Genomic DNA, 26725 nt, shown 5'->3' with positions numbered 1-26725 from the left:
CTGCAAGACAGCCCTGCCAGAGCCAACTTGGGCAGCACTTTGGCCATGGCTGCTGGCCCTGGGCCTGAGGCCACAAGGGGACAAGTGACCCTTGCAGGCCTGGGCCCTCATTGCCTCCTTGTCCCTGCTCAGCAGCCTGGCAGGGGCCGCCCCATGCTCCTGCCCTTGGCATTGCCCATCCCCACATGCCACTGCCCATCCCAGGAAGAGCCCTGAGCAAGGAGGGAGGGACAGGATCTGCCTGGCCAGGGGCTGGGGCTCAGGCCTTGGCACTTTGCATTCCTGAACCAAATCCAGGTTTAGTCAGCATCAGAGACACCTTTGCCTTGTTTGTCCCCAGCTGTCATCACTGCCTCCAGTGTTCTGCTCTACCTGGAACCTAGGGACACTTTCTCAGTCCTGTCCTTCAAAAGGATCTATTTTAAGTATAAGAAACTTCAGTGTTTCAATCTCACTTTGAGTTCTTGAGAAGTTCTTTGAGCACGCTCTGAGGGACTGAGTCTGATGCACAAAGAGCACCAAAGCCCCAGAGGGTCATTAAAGCCCTTGTGTCTGTGCTGCTGAGCTGGGCCAGGCTCCTGGCCCAGAGGCAGCTCCTGGCAAGGGCAGCAGAGCTGCAGAGAGACAGCTCTGGCCAGGAGCAGCTCCTGTGCACAGCCCAGCAGGGCTGGGGCACTGCCAGGGCCCCTCAGGGACACCAGCAGGGCACAGACAGAGCTCCCAGGGGCTCAGCACTGGCAGGGGCTGTGGCATGTCCCAGAGGGGGCTGTGTCACAGCAGCTCCTCTGGGGCTGTGTCATGGAGGCACAGAGCAGCTGTGATGTCAGCAAGGGGCTGTGTGACAGCACAGAGTGGGCTGTGTGAGGTCACAGATTGGGCTATGACATCACAGAGTTTGTTGTGTGACATCATTGAGCAGCTACAGCATCATAGAGGGGACTGTGTGACATCACAGAGAAGGCTGTGACATCATGGCATGGCTGTATGACATCATAGAGGGGGCTGTGAGGTCAAAGCGTGGGCTGTGACATTACAGACAGGCAGTATGACATCACAGAGAGGGTTTTGTAAGATCACTGAGTGGATTGTGACATCACACAGGTGTCTGTGACATCATAATGTGAAGACATAGAGCAGATCATGCCATCATAGAGGGTGGCTCTGTGACATGAGAGACTGGGTTGTGACATCACCGGGTGGCTGTGTAACATCATAGAGCTGGCTGTGACATCACAGAACAAACTGTGACATCGCAGTGTGACTCGTTGACATCAGAGTCTTCTGTGACATCACAGAGCAGCTGTGTAACATCACAAGGGACTATGTAATATCATAGGAGGCAATGTGACATCACAGGGGCTATGTGACATCACAGGGGCTGTGTGAGGTCACTGGGGAGGTCACTCTGCCCCGGCCCCCCTCACAGTTCCCCCCAGAGCAGTCCAACCCTGCTCGTGCACAGTGGGGTCCCCTGTACCCATGGGTCCCCCTGCCCCCGGCCCCGCAGCCTCCCCCAGAGGATGTTCCACGAGATCGACCCCAGAGCCTGACACGGGGACGGGGGCCGGGGCCCTGGGGGTGGCACAGGGGGACAGGGACCCCCCCGGCAGCGTCCCCGTGTCCCCCAGGGCCAGAGCCTGGGCCAGGGCTCCTTCACCCTGGTACCAACGAGGCCTTGAGAGTGCTGAAAAAATCCCCAGCAAGGGATCAGCAAAAACCAGATTTAATTTTAAGGCACAGCAGCACAAAGTTCCTAGGCAAGAGTCACTCTGCTCCTGACTGGACACTTCAGGCACACCAAGGAAACAAAGCAACAACAAAACCAAACCAAATCCAGGCAATCAAACCAGAAATGAACTAAAAACTGTCCCTGTGTGTGTCTGTGACAAAAGGACAGTGAGGGCAAGGATAAAAGGAATATGGCCTAAAAGTTTAACAGAGCTCAATATTAACAGGACTTAACTGATACCTTAACCTTAACTGATACCATCAACTTCACAATTTAGCAAATGAATTGCACTTAACAGTATTTAATCTAACTTATAACCTATGACTTTGCAATTTAAGAGATGAATAACATTTAGCAATATTTAAATTAGCTTATAATTTATATTAAACATAATAACTTAGCAAAAGAACAATCCCTAGCAGAATTTAGATTCACCTAGACCTTGTGATTTGACCTCACTTCCAGACATAACTGTCTCAGCTATCCAAGGCACTCAAACCCCTCAGAGAGCAGCATTTCTGCCACATTTCCCCAGCATAGGCACTCCTGTGTGCACACAGACACAAAGAGTCAGTGCAAGGCACCTGGGAGAAATTCCCCTGAGGGCAGGAAATGCTCCCTGTGGATCCTTTGGCATCTCCCCAGTGGGTGAAGGGTTGAGCCTGGAGGAGTGGGGGGATCGGCCCAGGCTCTGTCGTTGTTGGGGATCCCCGAGTGCAGCAAACGGGAGAGTTCCCGGCTGGGAGAGGCCCCACTCAGAGGGAGTCGCTGGCCCAGGAGAGCTCCAAGGGCTCCTTTTGGAGCGCTGTTTGCAGGGCCCCAAGAGAGGGGCTTCAGTTCCAGCAATGGTTCATCCTGGCCACACTTGGCACCAACAGCTTTCTTTGGCAGGGTGAGAACAGGGATGTTGTGCCACTGAGGGAACAAAAGCAGTTCCCAGGGCTGCTCCTCCAGAAAGCAGGAGCTGGTTGGGCAGCAGCAGTGCCTGGAGCAGACAGTGTTTGTGATGAGCTGCAGAGGAGCTGAGCCCAGGGGCTGTTGGCCAAGGCCGAGCCCCAAGGAGCATTTCTCAGCTGGCAGGGCGGCCTGAGAAGGGGAGGGGGGAATGCAGCAGCACAGGGCCCATGGAACCAAGGGACCATTATGACACTGTGGGGCCCTGTGAGACCAAGGGACCACTGTGACACTGTGGGGCCTCATGGAATCATGGAGAGCTCTGTGACATTGCTGGGCCTCATGGAACCAAACGGACTGTACTGATGCTCTGTGGCTCCAAGTAATGGAGGGATCATTGTGACACTGAGAGGCCCCATCAGACCAAGGGTCCACTGTGACACCGCAGGGCCTCATGGAACCGTGGAGACCATTGTGACACCTTGAGGTGTCATGGGACCAAGGGTCCATTGTGACACTGCGAAACCCCATGGAGCCAAAGGTCCATTGTGACATTGCAAGGCCTCATGGAACCATGGAGACATCATCAAGACACTTCATGGCCTCATGGAACCAAGGAGTCCATTGTGACACTGAGGGGGCGCATGGAATCCTGGAGACCATTGTGACACTCTGAGGCCTCATGGAACCAGTGAAACCACTGTGACCCTGGAGGTCCCCACACACCCCAGAGGGCCATTGTGATACTGTGGGGCCTCATGAAACCGATAGGCCTTTGTGACACTGCTGGGCTACATGGAACCAAAGTTCCACGGTGACACAGAGGGGCCCCTTGTCATCAATGTCCATTGTGACACTGTAGAGCCAAAGGAGACCATTGTGACACCAAAAACCCTCACAGGTCAAAAGTCCATTGTGACACTGCAGGGCCTTCTGGAAACTTGGACCCACTGCAACGCTGTGGAACCCAATTGAACCAAGGGTCCATTGTGACACTGCTGGATCCCATGGAATCAAGGCACCATTAAGACATTATGGGGCACCATAAAGCCAAGGCAACATGGAACAGGTCTGGCTGGTTTGGCCTCCCAGGGACTACCTGACTGGTCTAGCTGGCCTTGGCATGGGTAGGGGCTCTTCTCATCTGCTGCTGAAACCCTGGAGCTCCATGCTTTCATTCCTATGGAAACAAACTGTCCTTCTCAGCCAGATGCCCATGGCCAGATTTGGGATTTCACCTCCAACATTCCCTGTTGTGACAGCCTGGAGGAGATTGTTGGCTCAAAACATTTCATGTGTGGGGGAGGAAGGGGCAGGTCCAGCCTTGCCCTGTCCTGGAAGCCCAGCCCTGCCCTGCCCTGGAACCCCAATGCCCCCAGAGCCTCTATCCCAGCCCAGCAGTGGCTGCCAGTCCCTGGCACAGCACAGGCAATGCTCCACAGCCACCTCTGCAGCCCCCAGCCCAGCTCCTGAGGGACCAAATGAGCCCAAGCCCCACCTGGGGGAAGGGCCCAGGGAGACCAAGGGGTATTGAAGGCTGACCACAAGGCAAGCACACATCTTGATCCTACCTCCTCTTGGAGGCAGCGCAGGCAGGGCTTTCCCAGCCACATTCCACACTCCATTGCCCAGCTGGAGCCGCTGGTGCCTCTGGGTTGTGCTGCCCCAGCCCCAGGGACACTCTCCTGGTCTGCCCATTCCCCCACGGTCTCTGGGCAGGGATGGCCTCACTGGGGGCTGCTGACATCCTCAGCAACTTGGAGGCTGCTGCTGAATTTCCCTGCTCCAGAGGCTTGTTCAGCCTTCAGCTCTTGAGTGCAGGAATTCAGTGTCCCAGGGCTCATTAACATTCAGAACACCTGAACAGGCCAAGCCTCTGGGAATAGTTTGATTTAAGTTTCCAAATCTTCTGTGGTTAATTTGACAGATTTCAGTAGTGTATTCAAAGTGAATGTATTTTATTTACAACAACAGTAAGAAAAGATTTTTTTAGGTGCTGTTTAGGGTTTTTTTTCCTGTTAATACATTGAAATGTGCAATCTCCAATTGACATTGAATCCAAGTAACTCCTCAAGCAGTTAAATAGATATGAAAATCGATCAGACTCTGTCCCTACCCGCACCCCACCATTTCCCCCATCCAAGCCCTGGCACTCAGAGCAGCCTTGTGCAAATCTCAGCTCCCTCCAGCCCAGGCTGCACCTGCAGCTTTCAGCTCCTTGGCTCCATCTCCCACCTGCTTTCCTTGCAGAAGGAGCTGCCCGAGACACAGAGGGATGTTCATTTCTTGTCAGCCAACAAAGCCAAGGGAAGGCACAGCTCCATCAAATGCCAAAGTCATTCCTCTGCTGGATATTAAATCCAATTTGCACAGCAGACAGTCTCAGAGCAATGGAAAACACCTTCTGTGCCCAGCACAGATCCCAAGGTCTCCCCAAACCCTCCCTGCCCCAATTCTGCCCAGATTTGCTCTTTGCACACACGAGTCACAGGCTGAAGTCAGGAGCTCCCTCCATGCCCAGAGGGAGGAAAAGAGAGAAAGGGGATGAAGAGCTCTGCTCTGCAGAGCCAAGGTCCAAGTGCAGCCCCTGCAGTGGGGACCACAACTCATCAGGTTTGTGTCCTTTGGGCTCAGGGACTGGTGACACTCAGAGGCACAGAAAGGTTTCTTGCCAACAAACACAAGTTGAACATTTGAACAGTTTAATAACCATCACAGCTCTTCCCTCAGCTCTCTGGGATGTCCCAGCAGATTCTGACATGTCCCACATCCCCAGGGGATTTCTGAAAAGGAACAGTTCTAGACAAGGACATAAGAAAATGCAATTTTGTGATTTATATAAACACAACTAAGATGTTGACTAATATGGTATTTATTTTAACATCAGAAAGATTGGGCAACTTCCTGGAGCTTAAAGCATGAAACCAGTCAGTTGAGAGGCACTTGAATGACCAGAGAGCATCTGGAGAAGGAAATCTGAGAGCAATGGAAAGGACATAGATCCTGATAGTCTAGTGAAGAGATGGCCACTTAGACATGGCCATTTAAACAGGAGAGCTAAAAACGCCTGATGAAAAAAGGAGATTAAATAATAGACTGAATATTGGTGACACAAGTAGATGGAAAGATCAGCACTTCTTCTCCTGCAATTAGTAGAACAATCCAGTAGATCCAGGAAATTCCTCTTCCTGATGGGAATACTTGCCATTTCTAAAAGGAAGTCAGATGACCCAGATAATAAAGATTTTCTTGTATATTAGGAAACTAACAGGCATTAACACCTGTCCCCCTTTCCAGGCAGACAGCAGTTGTGTCCCCATGAACAGGCAGTGCCACTTGTGCCCTGAGGTGCCCAGCTGGGATTGGATCTCTCCACCACCTGAGAGCACCTGAGGGAGAGCAGAGCACCTTGCAAACTGCAGGTCCCTGACAGCTCCGCAGGGCTCCTGTCCCATCAACATCTGCTCTGCTCCAGTCTGAAACAGTGCCCAGCACGGTGCCGGGATCATCAGAGAGCTGAGGTGTGTGCTGGAATTCAATGGCCTCCCCATCCTGCAGCAGCCCTGCATTTCCCTGCTGCAGCCTTGGTCTCCAGCCCAGCCATGGAGGCTCTTTGGGCTCTGGAGTGTTGCTGCAGCCCCCAAGGGCAGCTGAGCTCTGCCTTTGGCACAGTCAGGCCTGGCCAGCTGCCAGGACTGTCTAGGTTCCCTTGGCTTCCTGAGGGCCAGCTCTCATCTGCCTGTGAAAACACTGGGGCTCTGTACTCTCCTTCCTATGGAAAAGAATCGTCCTTCTCATCCAGGTGGCCATGGACAAAACTGGGATTTGGCCTCCCAAATTTCTTCTACCCAAGGATTGCTTCCAAACAAATGCTGCCAAGACAAACAGGTCTGGCTGTCCTTGGCCTCCTTGGGGCTGCCTCTAATCACCCTATGAAACACTGGGGCTCTGCCCTTTCCTTCCTGTGGACTGGAACTGTCATTCTGGTCCAGGAACTTATGGCTGAAATGGAATTCCACCTCTGAAACTCCACAAATATCCAAAGGCTGCTTTCAGACAAAAGCTGCAAGGACAGACAGGTCTGGCTGCCTTGGCTTCTGGTGACTGCCTCTCATCTGCCTTCAAACCCTGGGACTCTGTGGTTTCCTTCCTGTAGAAAAGAACTGTCCCTCTTGTCCAGGCACCCATGGCCTCAAGCACATGAGCACTGTACAGGGACAATGGAGCTCTGTGCTCAGTGGGGTGTAGACTGAGTACAGCAGAGGAGACCTGGGAGGGATTGAAGGGAGGTTTCAGAGATGGTGGATCCTTTTGACATAATAGTAAACAGGGAGAAGAAAAAAGAAAAAATTAACGTAAATTGCTGCTGGGGAGATCCGGACTGGACACAAGGAGAAAGGCATTTCCCTGCCAGGACAGGGCTGTGGTGCAACACATCCCCCAGGAGGAGCCTGGAGCAGCCCAAGGCTTTGTGTGGGCAGGCAGGGGCAGGCAGGAGGCAGAGCTGTCAGCAAAAGAAGGGCCCAGCCAGGTGGGGCAGCCGGGGGATGCCGACAGCCTGCAGGGACAGAGGCGCAGGGTGGGGACACCGTAGGACAGCCTGGGCTGCACAGGGCACAGGGACGGACAGCAGCTGCAAGATGGCCCTGACAGAGCCAACTTGGGCTGGAGCGGTGTGGCTGGTGGAAAAACACGCCCAGGCTAGAAATGACCAGCCCGTCTCCAGCCAAGGGGGGCGCTTCCCCAACACAAAGTCGAGTACTGCGCCTAAGGCAGTAACCTGCCTTGCGGACGTTGGCCGCTATGATACTCCGAGCCGCAGGATTGAAGAGGCGTCTCTCAGTTTCTTCGGGGCAAACGGGTTTATTGGATAAGGGGGAACTGGGAGTGAGGGAGAAGAGAGCTGAGAGCCCCGAGGTGGGGAAAAACCCCGGGTTTTAAAGGGGATGGGAGGGGTGAAGGATGGCAAATCAGAAGAGGGAAGGAAAAGATACATTGGGGATTGACACAACAACAGAACCAATCTCGTACAACTGAGGGAGGGGCCCCGGCCCCTCAGCCAATCACCCGACACCCTGGCCAGAAGCTTCTGGAAAAGGAGGCAGGGGTGCCGAGTAACAGGCAGGCAGCCAGGGGTGGAGAACAAAAATGATACACTCGACAACCATAGTAACTGGGGAGGGGTTTAGGGATTGACAGATAACTGGGAATAGGGCGGGACCTTTAACATGAACAGTTGGGGAAACAGAACAAACACAAAACAAGCCACAACATTGGGCAGCACTTTGGCCATGGCTGCTGGCCCTGGGCCTGAGGCCACGAGGGGACAAGTGACCCTTGCAGGCCTGGGGCCTCATTGCCTCCTTGTCCCTGCTCAGCAGCCTGGCAGGGGCCATCCCATGCTCCTGCCCTTGGCATTGCCCATCCCCACATCCCAGTGCCCATCCTGGGAAGAGCCCTGAGCAAGGAGGGAGGGACAGGATCTGCCTTGCCAGGGGCTGGGGCTCAGGCCTTGGCCCTTTGCATTCCTGAACCACATCCAGGTTTGCTCAGCACCAGAGACACCTTTGCCTTGTTTGTCCCCAGTTGCCATCACTGCCACCAGTGTACTGCTCTACCTGGAACCTGGGGACACTTTCTCAGTCGTCTCCCTCAGTGGGACCCATTAAAACTTCAAGAAACTTCAGAGTTTCAATTTAATTTTGAGTTCCTGAGAAGTTTTTTGAAGACTCTCTCAGGGACTGAGTCTGATGTAAACAACACCAAATCCCTGAGAGGCTCATTAAAGTCCTTGTGCTGTGTCTGTGCTGCTGAGCTTTAAAGGAACAGCTCTTCCCAGGGCCAGCTCCTCTCCCAGCCCAGCAGGGCTGAGGGCTCTGCCTGCAGGCACTGAGGGGACAGGAGCCAGGCAGAGACAGGCTGAAGGCAATCAGGATGGGGAAGACATTGAGCTGAGACTTCACTTGGGGAAAGATCTTCACAGCCCTCTGCATGGTGAGTGTGTGGGTGCAGGGCAATGTCCCTTGTGCTCCTGGAGGGATCTCCTGAAGCCAGCACACCCCACAGCCTGGGGGATGTGTCAGGAGGACTCTCCAAGTTTCTCTCTGGCACAGAAGGAGGAGGAGGAGGATGTGCTGCAGAGCGGGGCTGCCCTGGGCACCGTCAGAGGGACAGGGCAGGACGGCTCCTGCTGCCAGGGATGGCTCCTGCTGCCAGGGATGGCTGCAGGGGGTGAAGCTGGGGCTGCAGCCAGGGCTGCCCAGGGCTGTCCTGCAGAGCAGCTCCTGCAGCCCTCAGGGCTCTTGGCCAGCCCAGGGCATGTGCCACCTGCCAGGGGCAGCTCTCAGCCTGCCTGGCACCTCCCCATGGACGCTGCAGGGGAGAAGTTCCAGGTGGAAGGAGCCACCTCCATCAGGGCCGATTCCTCCTGCTCTGGAGATGGTGCTGCATGGCCAGGGCTGCTCTCAGCTTTCTCCTAAAGGGAAGGGAAAGGGGCTGTCAGCTTTGGCTGTGTCCCTGAGACTCCTGCACTGTCACCCTGGGCATCAGCAGATGGCCTCAGATCTCCCTCAGAAAGTGCTTCCTCAGCCTCCTCTCCATACAGACAGCAGCAGCAGCACCTTGGCTTGCAGCATCTCTGTTTGTCTGGCCTGCCCTTAAGGCCGTGCTGCCAGGGAGATGCCCCTAGGCAGTGCCCAGGGCTGGGAGGGGTCTGCAGGGCAGAGCTGAGCCCCCAGGGCGGGGCTGGGCTCTGGCAGCACTGGCAGGGACAAGGCTTGGATAGAGAGAAACAGCTCCCAGTAGGCACAACTCCAGGCAGCAGAGAGCCAGGCCAACCCTTGGCATCCCTCCATGTCCAGCTGCACAGGGAAAAAGAGAAGGGCTTAGAGAAATTGAAACTGTAGTCTTGAAAAGCTCCACTTTATTTTTCAAGCACATTTTAATTTTTATCACCCTGAACTAGAGGGACGTGTAATGAGCAAAGGGCACCTGTGTGGGACAAGCAGGCCTGACTGCACTGGGGCATAGGGAGCCCTGTTTTCCGTCTGAGCTCCCCAGTGTTCAGCCTGAGAGCAATGCTGAAGATGAGTCAGTAACTCAGCAGCACAAACCCAAGCTCAAAAATAAAAATGTTTAGTGAAGTGGCCCCCCAGAAAGAGAAGTAGTTTTGCTGGAATTTCTAAAATAACCCCATAGCGTTGACTCAAAGAGATTGGCCCCAGCTTATCAATGTCTTCTTTGAACAGTCCACGAGGCTCAGAGTGAAGGAATGTCCAACAGCAGCTCCATCAGGCACTTCCTCCTGCTGGCATTGGCAGACACACGGCAGCTGCAGCTCCTGCACTTCTGCCTCTTGCTGGGCATCTCCCTGGCTGCCCTCCTGGGCAACGGCCTCATCATCAGCGCCGTAGCCTGCGGCCACCACCTGCACACGCCCATGTTCTTCTTCCTGCTCAACCTGGCCCTCGCTGACCTGGGCTCCATCTGCACCACTGTCCCCAAAGCCATGCACAATTCCCTCTGGGACACCAGGATCATCTCCTACACTGGATGTGCTGCTCAGGTATTTCTAGTTTTCTTCTTCGTCACAGCAGAATTTTCCCTCCTGACCGTGATGTGCTACGACCGCTACGTGTCCATCTGCAAACCCCTGCACTATGGGACCCTCCTGGGCAGCAGAGCTTGTGCCCACATGGCAGCAGCTGCCTGGGCCAGTGCCTTTCTCAATGCTCTCATGCACACGGCCAATACATTTTCCCTGCCCCTGTGCCATGGCAATGCCCTGGGCCAGTTCTTCTGTGAAATCCCACAGATCCTCAAGCTCTCCTGCTCCAAATCCTACCTCAGGGAACTTGGGCTTCTTGCTGTTAGTACCTGTTTAGTTTCTGGATGTTTTGTGTTCATTGTTTTCTCCTATGTGCAGATCTTCAGGGCTGTGCTGAGGATCCCCTCTGAGCAGGGACGGCACAAAGCCTTTTCCACCTGCCTCCCTCACCTGGCTGTGGTCACCCTGTTCCTCAGCACTGCAGCCTTTGGCTACCTGAAGCCCCCCTTCCTGTCCTCCCCATCCCTGGATCTGGCCCTGTCAGTTCTGTATTCGGTGGTGCCTCCAGCCCTGAACCCCCTCATCTACAGCCTGAGGAACCAAGAGCTCAAGGAGGCCTTGAGAAAATTGATTGGACTGTATTTTCAGAAGCATTTCAGAACCATTTTCTGCTGCAGAGCCTTCAGAATGTAACTCTTTACAATCTCTGCATTTTTTCCCCCTATTTGTCAATTTTTTATTTGGTAACTTTTTTCTGCTGTTGTGTTTTTTACAAAATACTGCAGTATTACTCTTAGCATTTCTACATGAATATCTACCTTTCTTTTGAACCACAAAGACTTACAAGAGGTCTGTTCCCCATGCATTTAAATAAAAACAAGTGCTTGCCCTGACCTGTGTGTCCAGGATTCTTCCTGAGCCCTTCTCTGGCTCTGCAGGGGCAGTGCCTGTGAGCAGAGGTGGAGGGAAGAGACTCCCAGCACAGCAGCACAGCCAGGGACAATGGCCCTGGCTCTTGCCCCATCTGCCCTGCCCAACTCCACCCTGTCCTTCCCAGCCCTGTGGGGGTGCAAGGCCAGAGTGCTCTGGCAGCTTGGTCCCTGTCCTGCTGCGTGTCCCTGCTGTGACCTCAGGCAGGGACAGGCCATGGGCACTGCTGGGACACAGCTGGGCTCCAGCACAGCAGCTCCATCAGCAAAGGGCATCTCCTGAGGGCAGGGCAGGGAGGTTTTGCTCTCCTTCAGAGCTGCTGTCAGCAATGTGCTCCAGGAATGCCCTGGCACAGCAAAGCCCAGTGCCTGGGGCAGGGGGGAGTGTGCAGGGGGGCTCATAGCAGTGTCCTGGCACAGTCAGAGCTCCTGGCATGGACCTGAGGCAGCAGCAGAGCAGGGCCTGGGCTGTGTCTTTGTTCTGGGACAGCCTGGGAAGGTGCCTCAGGGCAATTGTCCCACAGCAGCCCCTGCAGCCACCATTGCCAGCACTGGCCTCTCCCCACCTGCAGGAGGCTGATTGTCCCTGCATGGAGGGACACCAAGGGACCAGGCCAGCAGGCCATGTTTGCTCTGTGCTGAGGAGATCTCAGCAGTGCATGGTGTGTGTGTGTGGGGAGATGAACCCCAGTGAGCACAAACACCATCAGCAGCACCCGGGGGTGGCACAATTCCAGTGGCACAAACAGTGCCTTGAGGCCACTTCACTCTGAGAGTAATGTCCTCTGGGAAAACACCTGAATTCTTTGCTGGGTTGTGGTTAGGACTGCATAGAGAGAAATATCCCAGGCAGGGAGGCTCCAGGAAAAAATGCTCAGGGCAGCCATGGACTGCACAGAGAGACATTGGACAGAGTGAGGGTCTGTGGGGAGAAATCACAGCTGCCTCCCTTCTGAACCACCCCAAGGACCTGGACAGGGCTGTGCTGTGTTCTGGGCACTGACCTGGAACTGAGGGATGTGGAAAAGGCCTTTGGTGTCAGGGCTGTTGAGAAGGCTGGGCAGTGTCACTGTGGGACCTCTCTCAAACCCCTTGGAAAGGCCAGAGCCATCCCAGAGGGTCCTGGGCACTTGGGAAGGGCAGACATGGAACCAGTCTGCAAACGGGGCAGGGAGGGGGACTGGGAGAGTCACAGCCTGGTCAGGCTCAGCAGGGAAGAGGATGTGGCAAATCCTCCTGCAGCCATTCCAGGCACTGGCAGGACAGGGCAGGGACTGCAGAACCCATGTGGGAGGGAAAAGAAGGGGATTTTGTGTGCCCAGACTTCAGCCAGGCCTGGGACAGGGTCTGCTGTGGTCTCCTCAGAGCCAGACTGGAGAGAGCTGGGCTGAAGGAGTGGAACATGGGCTGGGTGGCAATTTGGATGTACAATGAGGATCAAATGTAATCCATGGTACAGAGTCCTCTTGGCAGCCATGCCCTGGTGACATCCCTCATGGACCAGCCCTTGACCACCACTGTGGAATATTTCTATTGTCTCTACAATGGCATGAAATGAACTTTCAATTCCTTTATGAATGCTGCCAAATTGCAGGGAGTCTGTGACTGAACTCATCTAGTTAATGGTGACTGCAAAATGTAATTGGGCAAGATGACTGAGTTGGGTAAATTTGTCTTGCCATCAGCTGCCAAGCAAGCCACAAGAAACGTCAGAAAAAACTCATGCATCAGAAGAAAGTCAGTTCAATAGGGTAATCCCTAACCTGACAAAAAAATCCCAAACCCAATAAAAAAAACTAAAGTAAGACCCACCCACAACAACACAAAAACCCCACAAACAAACCAACCACAAAAAGAAAAAGCCACAGAAGAAAAGCAAATCCACAGAAAATCTCCTATCAGCAGAAAATGTTTCACTACCCTGTGGCAGGAGAGGATTCTGTATGTGTAGGTGCTGTTTTGAAAGAAAAATATCTTTAAAAAGAAATTAATCCCCTACCCTCTTTGCCCCCCACTTGTCTCAGTTGATTGCTGATCATGGTGTGACATGGAATGGAACATCCCTTGGGTCAGTCCAGCCCAGCTGTCCCATCCCTGTTCCCCAGGAACACTTGCCCACCCCAGGCCCATAGGTTGGGGGGTTGCAGACGCCTCATGTGGGGCGTGCACTGAGACAAGGACAGGAGAACAGAACAACATTTACTCTTGTCAAGGACAGTAGAACAGTACAGCAAAACCTTGGAGAAACTGATTGAGGATGTGCCTCTGGCAATCAGAAGTCACACAAAATGCAAGCAGGATGCCAGCTCAGCTCTGCAAGGCTGACAAAACAGAAGTTATGCAAAACAATAATACTGCCCATACTCAAAAGGGGAGTTGAAGAACAGCCACCTAAAAAGGACACTGGATGTTGAAGACAAAACCCAAAAGAACCATAAAAGGATTTGTGATAAGGGGTGCAACCATGTCGAATAACCTCCAAGGAAGTGAGGATAGCTAATGGATACATAATCAGTGTGTGTGATAAAAACTGTTCATTTGATGCTCAGTGCACTCAAATGGAGGAAGGATGGCCCAAGTGGCCAGCATACTGTAATAAAGAATATCTGCTTTTAAATACTCAAAACTGTGTCAGAAGGTTTCTATCCAGTGGATTTCAGTATCAGTGGTGTCCTTGGCTCCATTATGCCCCACAGTTTCACAATGCCCCTTGGTTCCATGAGACCCTGCTGCAGAACAATGGACCTTTGGTTCCATTGGGTTCCGTACTGTCAAAATGGCCTCCTTGGTTCTGCACTGCCACAATGCTCTCTTGGTTCCACGAGGCCTTGGTGTGTCACAACAGCCCCTTGGTTCCATGAACTGCCATAGTGTCACCCTGGTCTCTTGGATCTGCAGTGTCACAATGGACAATTGGTCACAAGCAGCCCTGCTGTGTCACCATGAATATTTGGTTCCACGGGGCCCCACAGTGTCACAATGGACCCTTGGTTCCACAAGGTTCCACAGCATCCCCATGGTCTCCTTGGGTCCGCAGTATCTCCATGGAGCATTGGTTCCATGTCGCCCTGCTGTGTCACAATGGGTCCTTGGTTCCATGAAGCCCCACTGTATAACAATGGAATCTTGGTCCTGTGAGGTTCTTTACTGTCACAATGGTCTCATTGGTTCTGGACTGTAGCAATGGACCCTTGGTTCCACGAGGTTCCATGATGTCACAATGGTCTCCTTGGTTCCACAAGGCCTTACTTTGTCACAATAGACCCATGGCTCCATGAGCTTCCCTGGTGTCACCATGGTCTCCTTGGATCCTCATTGTCACAATGGACAATTGGCTCCATGGGCGCTATTGTGTCACAACAAACCCTCGGTGCCATGAGGTTCTGTGGTGTCACAATGGTCTGCCTGGTTCAACAAGGCCCTGGAGTGTCACAATGGCTGCTTGGTTCTGTGAGCGTCCATAGCATCAACAATGGTCTCCTTGTTTCTGCAGTGTCATAATGGACCCTGGTTCCATGAGGTCCCTAAATGTCACTGGTCTCCTGGGTTCCATGTGGCCCTGATGTGTCACCATGGCCCCTTGGTTCCATGAGTTTCTGTACTGTTAGCAGGGAGTCCAGGGGGGAGTCCAGGTTTCTGTATCTCCAGAGGAAGGGGCTGATGGGGGCCATGGTGGCAGTACAAAGATGGGGGCCAGTGGGGGAATGGGGAGGGAGTGGCTGAGGGACACAGAACAAGGAGAAGGAGCCATGGGGTCGAACAGTTTTTGAGGGAAGCTTCTTGTGTCTCCCTAACCCAGGGAAGCCTCTCAGGGTCTCCACAGCTGCAGAGTGTCACAATGGCCCCTTGGTTCTTTTGGGCTCCTCAGGATCACAGTGGCCCTTGGCTGCATGAGGCCCAGCTGTGTCACGCTGGCCCCTTGCTTCCACTGGACCCTACAGCATCACAATTGTCCCCCCTTAGTTCCATGAGGCCCCTCAATGTCACAATGGACCTTTGGTTCCATCAGTCCCACACTGTTCCATGAATCCTTGGTTCCATGGGGCCCTGTAGTGTCACAACGGTCCCTTGGTTCCGTGGCACCACACAGTGCCACAATTGCCTTTGGCCCAACATGGCATCATAGTGTCACAATGGACTCCTTGGTTCCATGGGGACACAAAGTGCCACAATGGCCCTTTGGTTTCACAAGGCCTCAGAGTGTGAAAATGGCCTCCATGGTTTCATGCAGCCATGCTGTGTCACAATGGACCCTTGACGCCATGATGCCCCATAGTGTCACAGTGGTCTCCTTGATTCTACATTTTAAGAATGCCCCCTTAGTCCCATGGAGCCCCACAGTGTCACTACTCTGCCCTTAGTTCCATGAGGCTTTGTTGTGCCACAATGCTCCTTTGGTTCCATGAGGCCCCATATATCATAATGGTCTCCATGGTTCCATGAGGCCTTGCTGTGTCACAATGGTCCCTTGGTTCCATGACGTCCTGTAGCAGAGCAATGGTCTCCTTGATTCCACGGTGTCAGAATGGTCCCTTTGTCCCATGGAGCCTCACAGTGTCACTGTGGTCCCCTTGATTCCACGAGGCCCTGCAGTGTCACAATGGCTCCTTGGTTCCAATGGGTTCCAAAGGGCCATAATGTTCTCCGTGGTTCCATGAGGCCCTCAATATCCATATAGACCCTTGGTTCCAAGGGCCCGCAGTGTCACAAGGCTGCCTTAGTTCCATGAGGCCCTACAGTGTCATGGTGGCCCCTTTGCTCCATGAGGCAAAGCAGAATCAGAATGGCCCCTTGGTTCCATGGAGCACCACGGTGTCACCATGATCCCACTGGTTCCACAGGGCCCCGCAGTGTAACAATGGACCTTTGGTTCCATGAGGTTTCTCAGTGTCTCAATGGCCCCTTGGCTCCATGTGGCCCCGCTTGTCACAGTGGCAGGTGGTTCCATGAGGCTTCACAGTGTCAAAATGGTCTCCTTGGTTCTGTGAAACCTTACAGAACCACAGTGAACCCTTGGTTCCAAGCAGCCCTGCTGTGCCACAATGGAGTTTGATTCCATGAGCTTTCACACTGTCAACAATGGTCTGAGTTCCACAATGTCACCATGGATCCTTTGTTCCATGAGGTTCCAAGTGTCACAGCTGGATCCTTGGTTCTGTCAGCCTCTGCTGTCACCAGATGGCCAAAATATCAGAATAAGACTCCTTAACACTAACTTGGTATTTGAAAGAGCATCATTTATTCAGGCCTGAGGTCCAGTGAGTGGACACATGATTCTACCAGTGTATAGCTTATATACAGTCACTATGTGTATATTGAAATTTACCCATTTCCATAAAACCCACCCCAAGTTCCCAGATTCCACTCTTGCTTTTTCTATAATTGCATTCTTGAGTCAGATGTCTTCATCTTCTCTTCCAACCATTCCTGCTGGGAAAGCAGCCCCTGAATGCCTTGTTTCTCTGTGAAAGTTCCCAGGCACAGGAAAAATTGAATTAACCATTTTGGTATCAGCCCAAGGCTTTGTGTGGGCAGGCAGAGGCAGGCAGGAGGCAGAGCTGTCAGCAAAGGAAGGGGCCAGCCAGGTGGGGCAGCCGGGGGATGCCGACAGCCTGCAGGGACAGAGGCGCAGGTTTGCTCAGCACCAGAGACACCTTTGCCTTGCTTGTCCCCAGCTGCCATCACTGCCTCCAGGGTTCTGCTCTGCTTGCAACTGGGGACACTTTGTCACTCTTGTGCCTCACAGGAATCTATCTAAAGTACAAGAAACTTCAGTGTTTCAATTTAATTTTGAGTTCCTGACAAATTTTTGAGTCCTCTCTGGGGACTGACTCTGATGAAAAGAGCACCAAAGCCTGAGGGGGCACCTCTGTGGCTGTGTCATGGAGGCACAGAGCAGCTGTGATGTCAGCAAGGGGCTGTGTGACAGCACAGAGTGGGCTGTGTGAGGTCACAGATTGGGCTATGACATCACAGAGTTTGTTGTGTGAGGTCACTGAGCAGCTACAGCATCTTAGAGGGGCTTCTGTGACATCATGGCATGGCTGTATGACACCATGGAGCGGGCGGTGAGGTCAAAGTGTGTGCTGTGACATTAAAGAGTGTCAGTCTGACATCACAGAGAGGGTTTTGTGACATCACTGAGGGGGTTGTGACATCACACAGCTGTCTGTGACATCACAGAGTAGGGTGTGAGGCCATAGAGTCGATCCTGCCATCATAGAGGGTGGCTCTGTGATATCAGCGAGTGCGTTGTGACATCAGTGGCTGGCTGTGTAACATCATAGAGCTGGCTGTGACATCACAGAACAAACTGTGAAAATATAGGGTGACATTTTGACATCACAGAGGCTTCTGTGACATCACACAGCAGCTGAATCACATCATAGGGTGACATCTCAGAGTTGGCTTTGTGACATCACAGGAGGCTGTGTGACATCACAGGGGCTGTGTGAGGTCACTGGGGAGGTCACTCTGCCCCGGCCCCCCTCACAGTTCCCCCCAGAGCAGTCCAACCCTGCTCGTGCACAGCGGGGTCCCCTGTCCCCCCGGGTCCCCCCGCCCCCGGCGCCGCAGCCTTCCCCAGAGGATGTTCCACGAGATCGACCCCAGAGCCTGACATGGGGACGGGGGCCGGGGCCCTGGGGGTGGCACAAGGGGACAGGGACCCCCCGGCAGCGTCCCCGTGTCCCCCAGGGCCAGAGCCTGGGCCAGGGCTCGTTCACCCTGGTACCAACAAGGCCTTGAGAGTGCTGAAAAAATCCCCAGCAAGGGAGCAGCAAAAACCAGATTTAATATTAAGGGACAGCAGCACAGAGTTCCTTGGCAAGAGTCACTCTGCTCCTGACTGGACACTTCAGGCACACCAAGGAAACAAAGCAACAACAAAACCAAATAGAATCCAGGCAATCAAACCAGATATGAAGTGATAACTGTCCCTGTGTGTGTGTGTGTGACACAAGGACAGTGAGAGCAAGGATGAAAGGAATACAGCCTGAAAGCTTAATGTAGCTCAAATTTAAGGGGACAATTTTGCCAAAAAAAGCTCAGTAGCTAACAGTATTTAACCTAACCTACAACCTATGAGTTTTCATTTAACAGAGGATTAACATTTAACAGTGTTTAATTCAGCTTATACCTTAAATTAAACATAACAACTTTGCAAAAGAACAACTCTTAGCAGCATTTAACTTCACATAGTGAGACAGAGTAAAAATTCCCCAGAGTAGAAATCCATTTTGATTTAGGTGAAATATACATCTCTAAGTCTATGTGGCCTGACTGCAAGGTCTAGGCTCAAGGGAAACTGCATCAATGAAGGACAGAGATAAGAGGGGGCAGGGGGACGACACGACAGAGGGTGATAAAGAGAGACAGAAAGACTGCTGTAAAAGCAGGTCAGCCTGACCTAGGAATTCTTTCTGATAAAGAAGAACTGGCAGCAAATGTCACGCGAAATTTGTAAAAATGAATATGTTGAACCTGTTGTGAAACTGTATGCATATGTATTTGAGAAGGGGGAAAAAAGGACCTGAAGTTCCCGGAGGTACCCATGCCTTTTACAGAGAGTAATCTCCGTATGCGTCCAGCGTCCAGCACTGTAATAATAAACATACCGACTTTACAACTTTCACAAAGTTGTGGAGTTTTTTTGTCTCTCTCTCTGCAAAACAACAGACCTTGTGAATTAACCTTACCTACAGGCAATGTTTCATCCTGGGCGCACTTGGCACCAACAGCTTTCTCTGGCAGTGTGAGAACAGGGATGTTGTGCCCCTGAGGGAACAAAACCAGTTCCCAGGGCTGCTCCTCCAGAAAGCAGGAGCTGGTTGGGCAGCAGCAGTGCCTGGAGCAGACAGTGTTTGTGATGAGTTGCAGAGGAGCTGAGCCCAGGGGCTGTTGGCCAAGGCCGAGCCCCAAGGAGCATTTCTCAGCTGGCAGGGCGGCCTGAGAAGGGGAGGGGGGAATGCAGCAGCACAGGGCCCATGGAACCAAGGGAGCATTGTGAGACTGTGGGGCCTGTGAGACCAAGGGACCATTGTGACACTGTGGGGCCCTGTGAGACCAAGGGACCATTGTGACACTGTGGGGCCCTGTGACACCAAGGGACCATTGTGACACTGTGGGGCCTCATGGAATCATGGAGAGCACTGTGACATTCCTGGGCCTCCTGGAACCAAGGGGATTGTACTGACGCTGTGTGGCTCCATGAAATGCATGGATCATTGTGTCACTGAGAGGCCCCATCAAACCAAGCATCCATTGTTACACTGCGGGGACTCCTTGAACCATGGAGACCACTGTGACAATTTGTGGTATCATGGAACCAATGGGCCATTGTGACACTGCGAGACCCCCATGGAGCTAAGGTCATAAGTGTGATATTGCAAGGCCTCGTGGAACCATGGAGACACCATTAAGACACTGCACAGACCCATGGAACCAAGGAGACCATTGTGACACTGAGGGGACTCCTGGAATCATGGAGACCATTGTGACACTGAGAGGCCCCATGGAACAGGCAAAGCATTGTGACACTGTGGGGCCTCATGGAACCAGTGAGACCATTGTGACCCTGGGGGTCCCCACAGATCCAAGAGGACCATTGTGATACTGTGGGGCCTGGTGAAACCAAGAGGCCTTTGTGACACTGCAGGGCTGCATGGAACCAAAGCTCCAGGGTGACACAGAGGAGCCTCCTGTCATCAGTGGTCCATTGTGACTCTGTGGAGCCAAAGGAGACCCTTGTGACACTGCAAACTCCCAGGGTCCAAAGGTCCATTGTGACATTGCAGGGCTCATGGAAAAGAGGAGTCCCGTGACACTGTGGGGGCTGGGGAACCACGGAGACCATTGTGATACTGCAGGGCCTCATGGAATCATTGGCACCATTGTGACACTGCAGGGCCTTGTGGAATCATTGGCACCATTGTGACATTTTGGGACCTCATTGAACCAAGGGTCCATTGTGACACTGCTGGACCCCATGGAATCAAAGCACCATTAGGACACTGAAGGGCCCAATGGAACCAAGGGGACCATGGTGATACTGCAGGGCCTCATAAAAGGGAACACAGAAAAGGTCTGGCTGGTTTGGCCTCCCATGGACTACTTGATTGGTCCAGCTGACCTTGGCATGTTTAGGGTTTCTTCTCATCTGCTGCTGGAACACTGGGGCTCCATGCTTTTCTTGCAATGGAAAAGAAATCTCCTTCTCCTCCAGGCACCCATGGCCAGAATTAGGATTTCACCTCCAAATTTCCTTATTTCCACAGATTTTTCCCTTAGGAACAGGGGATTTTTCCAATAGGAATATTGCCAGGACAAGTCTGGCTGGCAATGGTTTCATTAGGGTCACCTCTCATTGGTCCCTGAAACACTGGGGAAGGCTCTGTGCTTTCATTCCAATGGAAAAGAACTGTCCTGCTTCTGTGTGTGCCCATGGCCACAACTGGGTTTCCAACTCCAAAATTCCTTAAATGCAAGGACTGCTCCCAGACAAAAGCTGCCATTCCTTACAAGTCTGGCTGGCCTTGGCCAAGTGAGGCTCTCACCTGCCTTCCAAACACTGGGGCTCTGTGCTATGGAAAAGAATTATTTTTCTCGCCCAGGTGCCCATGGCCAGAATTGGGATTTCACCTCCAACATTCCCTGTTCTGACAGACTGGAGGAGATTGTTAGCTCAAAACATTTCATGTGTGGGGGAGGAAGGGGCAGGTCCAGCCATGCCCTGCCCTGGAAGCCCAGCCCTGCCCTGCCCTGGAACCCCAATCCCCCCAGAGCCTCTATCCCAGCCCAGCAGTGGCTGCCGGTCCCTGGCACAGCACAGGCAATGCTCCACAGCCACCTCTGCAGCCCCAGCCCAGCTCCTGAGGGACCAAATGAGCCCAAGCCCCACCTGGGGGAAGGGCCCAGGAAGACCAAGGGGTATTGAAGGCTGACCACAAGGCAAGCACACATCTTGACCCTACCTCCTCTTGGAATTTCCATCTGAACTCTGCTGGAATCCAGGAGTTGGTAGCTGTGTGTGTGCTTCTCTGTATCTTTTTTGAGTTTTTCTCTTTCTGCATCTTCTTCTTCTGTTTCTGTGCTCCTGCAAATGTTGATTGATTTTAAATTGAACAGGCTTAGAGTTTGTGAAGTTGAATGGGCCAAGTCAATGCTTTCAGAAGTGTTTTTTGTTGATTGAATATCTGTTGTAATACATGACAAGAATTTCTAAAAGTAATGTAAAACTTTTTGTGTCACTGACAATCTGTTAAACCACTGAGATTCTGAACACGCCTCTGTGAAACACAAATGTTAATTATGAAAAAACCCAGGAACCTCCTCTTTCTTTTCCAGTCAACAAAGAAGCAGCAGGCCCTGGCCCTGGCCCCCATCTCAACCAAACCAAACCAAACCAAACCAAACCAAACCAAACCAAACCAAACCAAACCAAGCAACCCTGCCATGGGCTGAGCCCCTTCCCCCCTCTCCAGGCTGCCCCCCCCCATCGGCCCCATTCTGACCAAACCAAACCCCAACAACTCCCAAACAGGAAAACAAAAGAGGCTACAAAACCCCAACCAGAACAAAGCCAGCCACAGCTATTAAAATCTCACCATCAAGTCCCCTCTCCCCAACACAACTCAAACCAAAAACCCCTACAACCTACCACCCGTACAAAATAACCCCACAACTAAAATTAAACACAAAGAAAAACCCAAAACCAACCATAAAACCAATCCTAACACAACCCAACCACAACTTCCACCACAAGTTACTGGCAGGTCAGGTGTTAATCCTTTCAATACTTCATTGCTCCATCGAGTAAAAGAAAAAAACAAAATACCACCATATAAAAAAAATATATAAAACCATCAAAGTCAGTAAAGGAGAAATTAAATCCCAAATAAAAAAGAAGAAAAAATACCTTAAGCTTAAAATTAAAATCCTCTTGTAAACTATAATGAAAAAACTCTTTTTCTTTATAACACAAAAAACTTTTTAAAAAAATTACAATTAATATCAAAAAAACCCCTCCATACTAAAATAAACAAATTAAATAACTGTAATTTCATCAAAAGTTTAAACAGCAGGGAGAAAATCCAAGTAATCCAGTATGCACAAGAGAAGATCTCTATTCCCAGAGATAAAAATAATTTTAAAAGTAAAAAATAGAAACTTTTACCCTTAAAGAACTCATCTTTAAAGCAATACCCCATAAGTTGACATGGCCCATCTACAAGCTGTAAAAAAGCTTGTAGCAATAAAAACAACTTCACAAGAACAAAGTTCCCCAGACAACTGTTATCCATGACAGAATTAAGAACCACAAAAAAAAAATTTTCTTCTTGTTAAAAAATCTCCATAACCTTAACAAGAAAAACTTCTCTCCTAAAGTAAACTAAAAGACTATTCTTGAAATAGTAAACGAGCTAGAAATTTTAAGTTTACTTTACATTGTCAGTAAAAGGAAAAAGTTATAAAGAAAAAAAGTGTTCTAAAGGGTTTATTTAATTCTTACTACGTTTTTCTTTTTCAATTTACTTTTAATAAAAATGTCTCTATACCTTTTTAAAATGTTAGGACTACTTTACCTTTCCCATAATCCTATCTCACAACAAAATAAATACATAAATAATTAACCGACACTAAAACTGAAAAAACTCATCAATACATTAATTAAGAAATCTCAAGATTAGAAAAATCTTAAATTAACAAACTAAAACCACTACAATGTCATAATAAACCATTTGCCAAAGTTTCTCTGATTTTCTAAAGCTCCCAGTAGTGCCTGTTTTGTTCTTTTCAGCTCCTGAGAATCTTTGTTGGTATTTCTCCAGGGAGTCCAACTCAGAGGACACAAACAATTGTAATTCCTTTCAAATGTCTCCTCAAGAGAGTTATTTTAGGGATGGGAGTCAGGGCTTGTGTGTCCTGCTTGGCCCAGCCCAGGCAGGGCTTTCCCAGCCACATCCCACACTCCATTGCCCAGCTGGAGCCGCTGGTGCCTCTGAGTTGTGCTGCCCCAGCCCCAGGGATGCTCTCCTTGTCTGCCCATTCCCCCACGGTCTCTGGGCAGGGATGGCCTCACTGGGGGCTGCTGACATCCTCAGCAACTTGGAGGCTGCTGCTGAATTTCCCTGCTCCAGAGGCTTGTTCAGCCTTCAGCTCTTCAGTGCAGGAATTCAGTGTCCCAGGGCTCATTAACATTCAGAACACCTTAACAGGCCAAGCCTCTGGGAATAATTAGATTTAATTTCCAAATCACTTGTTCAATTCAGCTCTTCAGTGCAGGAATTCAGTGTCCCAGGGCTCATTAACATTTGTAACACCTGAACAAGCCAAGCCTCTGGGAATCATTTGATTTTAATTTTCAAATCCTTTGTGGTTAAGTAGATCTCAGTAGTGTATTGAAACTGAATACATGATATTTAAAAAGACAGCGAGAAAACATTCTGTAGGTCCTTTTTAGGTTTGTTTTTCCCTGTTAATACAATGATATGCACAATCTCCAATTGACATTGAATCCAGGTACCTCCTCATGCAGTTTGAATGGATATGAAAATCAAGACCCTTCATGGCTGACAATCAATCAGACTCTGTCCCTACCCCCAGCCCACCATTTCCCCCATCCAAGCCCTGGCACTCAGAGCAGCCTTGTGCAAATCTCAGCTCCCTCCAGCCCAGGCTGCACCTGCAGCTTTCAGCTCCTTGCCTCCAACTCCCACCTGCTTTCCTTGGAGAAGGAGCTGCCCGAGACACAGAGGGATGTTCATTTCTTGTCAGCCAGCAAAGCCAAGGGAAGGCACAGCTCCATCCAATGCCAAAGTCATTCCTCTGCTGGATATTAAATCCACTTTGCACAGCAGACAGTCTCAGAGCAATGGAAAACACCTTCTGTTCCCAGCACAGATTCCAAGGTCCCCCCAAACCCTCCCTGCCCCGATTCTGCCCAGATTTGCTCTTTGCACACACGAGTCACACGCTGAAGTCAGGAGCTCCCTCCATGCCCAGAGGGAGGAAAAGAGAGAAAGGGGATGAAGAGCTCTCCTGTGCAGAGCCAATGTCCAAGTGCAGCCCCTGCAGTGGGAACCACAACTCATCAGGTTTGTGTCCTTTGGGCTCAGGGTCTGGTGACACTCAGAGGCACAGAAAGGTTTCTCGCCAACAAACACAAGATGAACATTTGAGCAGTGTAATAACCATCACAGCTCTTCCTTCAGCTCTCTGGGATGTCCCAGATGCATCTGACATGTCCAGATCCCCAGGGGATTTCTGTATTGGAACAGTTTTAGACAGAGACATAAGAAAAGGTAATTCTGTGACAGATATAAAGACAATTAGGATGTTTACTAATGTCATATTTATTTGAACATCAGAAAATTGGGCAACTCCCTGGAGGTCAAAGCATGAAACCAGTCAGTTGAGAGGCACTTGAATGACCAGAGAACACCTGGGGGAGGAAATCTGGGGGCAATGAAAAAGTCATAGATCCATCTGGTCTAGTGAAGAGATGTACTTAGACATGGCAATTTAACCAGGACAGACGGAAACACCTGATGGAAAAGAGATGTTAAATAATAGACTGAATATTGGTGACACAAGTTGATGGAAAGATCTGTGTCTTCCCCTGCCATCAGAATGCTTCCAGGAGACCCCCTTTCCTGATGGGAAAACATTCCAATTTCTTAAAAGGACTCAAATGACCCAGATAATAACTATTTCCTTGCATATTATGAAACTAAGAGTTATTAAAAACTGCCCCTTTCAAGGCAGACATCAGCTGTGTGACCATGAACAGGCAGTGCCACTTGTGCCCTGAGGTGCCCAGCTGGGATTGGATCTCTCCCAGAGCACCTGAGGGAGAGCAGAGCACCTTGCAAGCTGCAGGTCCCTGCCAGGCCCGCAGGGCTCCTGTGCCATCAACATCTGCTCTGCTCCAGTCTGAAACAGGGCCCAGCATGGTGCTGGGATCATCAGAGAGCTGAGGTGTGTGCTGGAATTCAATGCCCTCCCCATCCCGTAGCAGCCCTGCATTTCCCTGCTGCAGCCTTGGTCTCCAGCCCAGCCATGGAGGCTCTTTGGGCTCTGGAGTGTTGCTGCAGCCCCCAAGGGCAGCTGAGCTCTGCCTTTGGCACAGTCAGACCTGGCCAGCGCAGGCCATGCTCAGCAATTGCTTGTGTGTGCCTGGCCTTGCTGTGAGCCCTGGCAGCGGCCGCGTGGCCCCTTTGTGGCCCTGTGCTGGCCCAGCCATGGTGGCCCAGCCCCTGTGCAGGCCCAGCCCAGGCCAGGAGCATTGCGGCTGGGAACGGCCCCTGTGCCGTGGTGCCCACAGCAGCCTTGGGGCTCTGTGCCCCATGGCCTCCCTGCTGGGCAGCCCCTGCCAGCTCCTGCAGAGCCCGTGGCACCTGTGGGGCTGCACAGACAGCCCTGCCCCAGGCTCTGCCGGCCTCTGGGCCAGCAGAGAGGCAGCCAGGGCTGGCCATGGCCGGGAACAGGCCCTGAGCCCCGCAGGAGGATGGAGCTGGGCCACAGCCAAACTCAGCCCAGGCCAAAGCTGGGCTCAGCAGCCAGGGCTGCCAACGCATGGGCACAGAGGCTGGCGCTGACAAATCTCCTGGGCCCCCTCCCAGCTCTGTCCATGCCACCAAGGGCACAGAGCAGCCTCCTCTCTGGGCCACTTGCCTGTTTGCAATGCCTTGCGCAGGCGCTGGCCCTGCCCCACAAGGCCTGGCCTGAGTCCTGCCCCTGCACGCTCAGCCAGGCTGAGATGGACACTGATGGTTTCTGGGCCAGGCTCTCGGAGCCCAGCCCAGCTCCCTGCAAGCTCTGCCAGCTGCCCTGAGCTCTGGGCAGCACCAAGGGCCTCTCTGAGCCCAGCCCAGCCCAGCCGGCTCTGGCCCCACAGCTCTGCTCAGGCCAGGCTGCTCTGGCCACTGGCCCCACGGCCTCAGCCCCTGCCAAGGGCACAGCAGCAGCGGCAGCTGCCACAGGACTCAGCCCCAGCCATGGGGGAAGGTGCTTGGCCAAGGCCAAAGGAGGCTCCCTGGCTGCCCTGCTCCCCTGGGGCTGAGGTGCTGAGAGCTCTGCAGCCCCTGCTGCCATCCCATCTGCCCAGGGCAGCACAAGAGCCCTGGCCTTGGGGCCCTCAAGAGCTGCTCCTGCTCCAGGCCCAGGGACCATCCCAGAGCTGGGACAGCCACAAAGCTGTGCCCATTTCTGTTCATTGCTGCCCTGATGGGGATGGATCCTCAGCCATTTGGAGTTTGCTAATGAATTTTATTTCTCCAGAGGACTCTTTCTTGAGCTCTTCAGTTGAGGAATTCATTGAAAAAGGATCATAAACATTTGTTCGAAACACCTGAAGAAGAACAGCCCCGAGGAATAATTGAAGTTTTCAATTCTTCTGTGAATAATTAGACAAATTTCACAAGTGTTTTCAATGTGAATCTGATGTATTGAAAAAAAAAAGGAAGAGAACTGTTTTATCCAGTATCCTTTTCCTTTTTCTAGTTTGGTATATTCAATGTCCAGTTGTTATTGACTCTCAGCACCTCCTAATGCTGTGTGAAGATATATAAAAATCAAGACCCCTTATGGCTGAAAATCAATAACACTGTCCCCACCCCCTCTCCACCA

General features: G+C 51.8%; 2 protein-coding genes across 2 annotated transcripts in view; both read left to right on the top strand.

Annotated features, from left to right (window-relative positions):
* LOC143692623 (uncharacterized) overlaps positions 1–26725 on the top strand; it is a 120181-nt gene that overhangs the window by 15991 nt on the left and 77465 nt on the right. The gene's annotated exons all lie outside the window — the stretch shown is intronic.
* On the top strand, positions 10239–10862 carry LOC143692559 (olfactory receptor 14J1-like). The gene has a single exon (XM_077172806.1). The coding sequence runs from the start codon at positions 10239–10241 to the stop codon at positions 10860–10862; it is 624 nt and encodes a 207-aa protein (XP_077028921.1).

The sequence above is a fragment of the Agelaius phoeniceus genome, assembly GCF_051311805.1.
Source record: "Agelaius phoeniceus isolate bAgePho1 chromosome W unlocalized genomic scaffold, bAgePho1.hap1 SUPER_W_unloc_2, whole genome shotgun sequence".
Classification (NCBI taxonomy): Eukaryota; Metazoa; Chordata; class Aves; order Passeriformes; family Icteridae; genus Agelaius; species Agelaius phoeniceus.
Note: the sequence above shows the minus strand (reverse complement) of the source record. Positions and strands in the feature narration are given on the sequence as shown.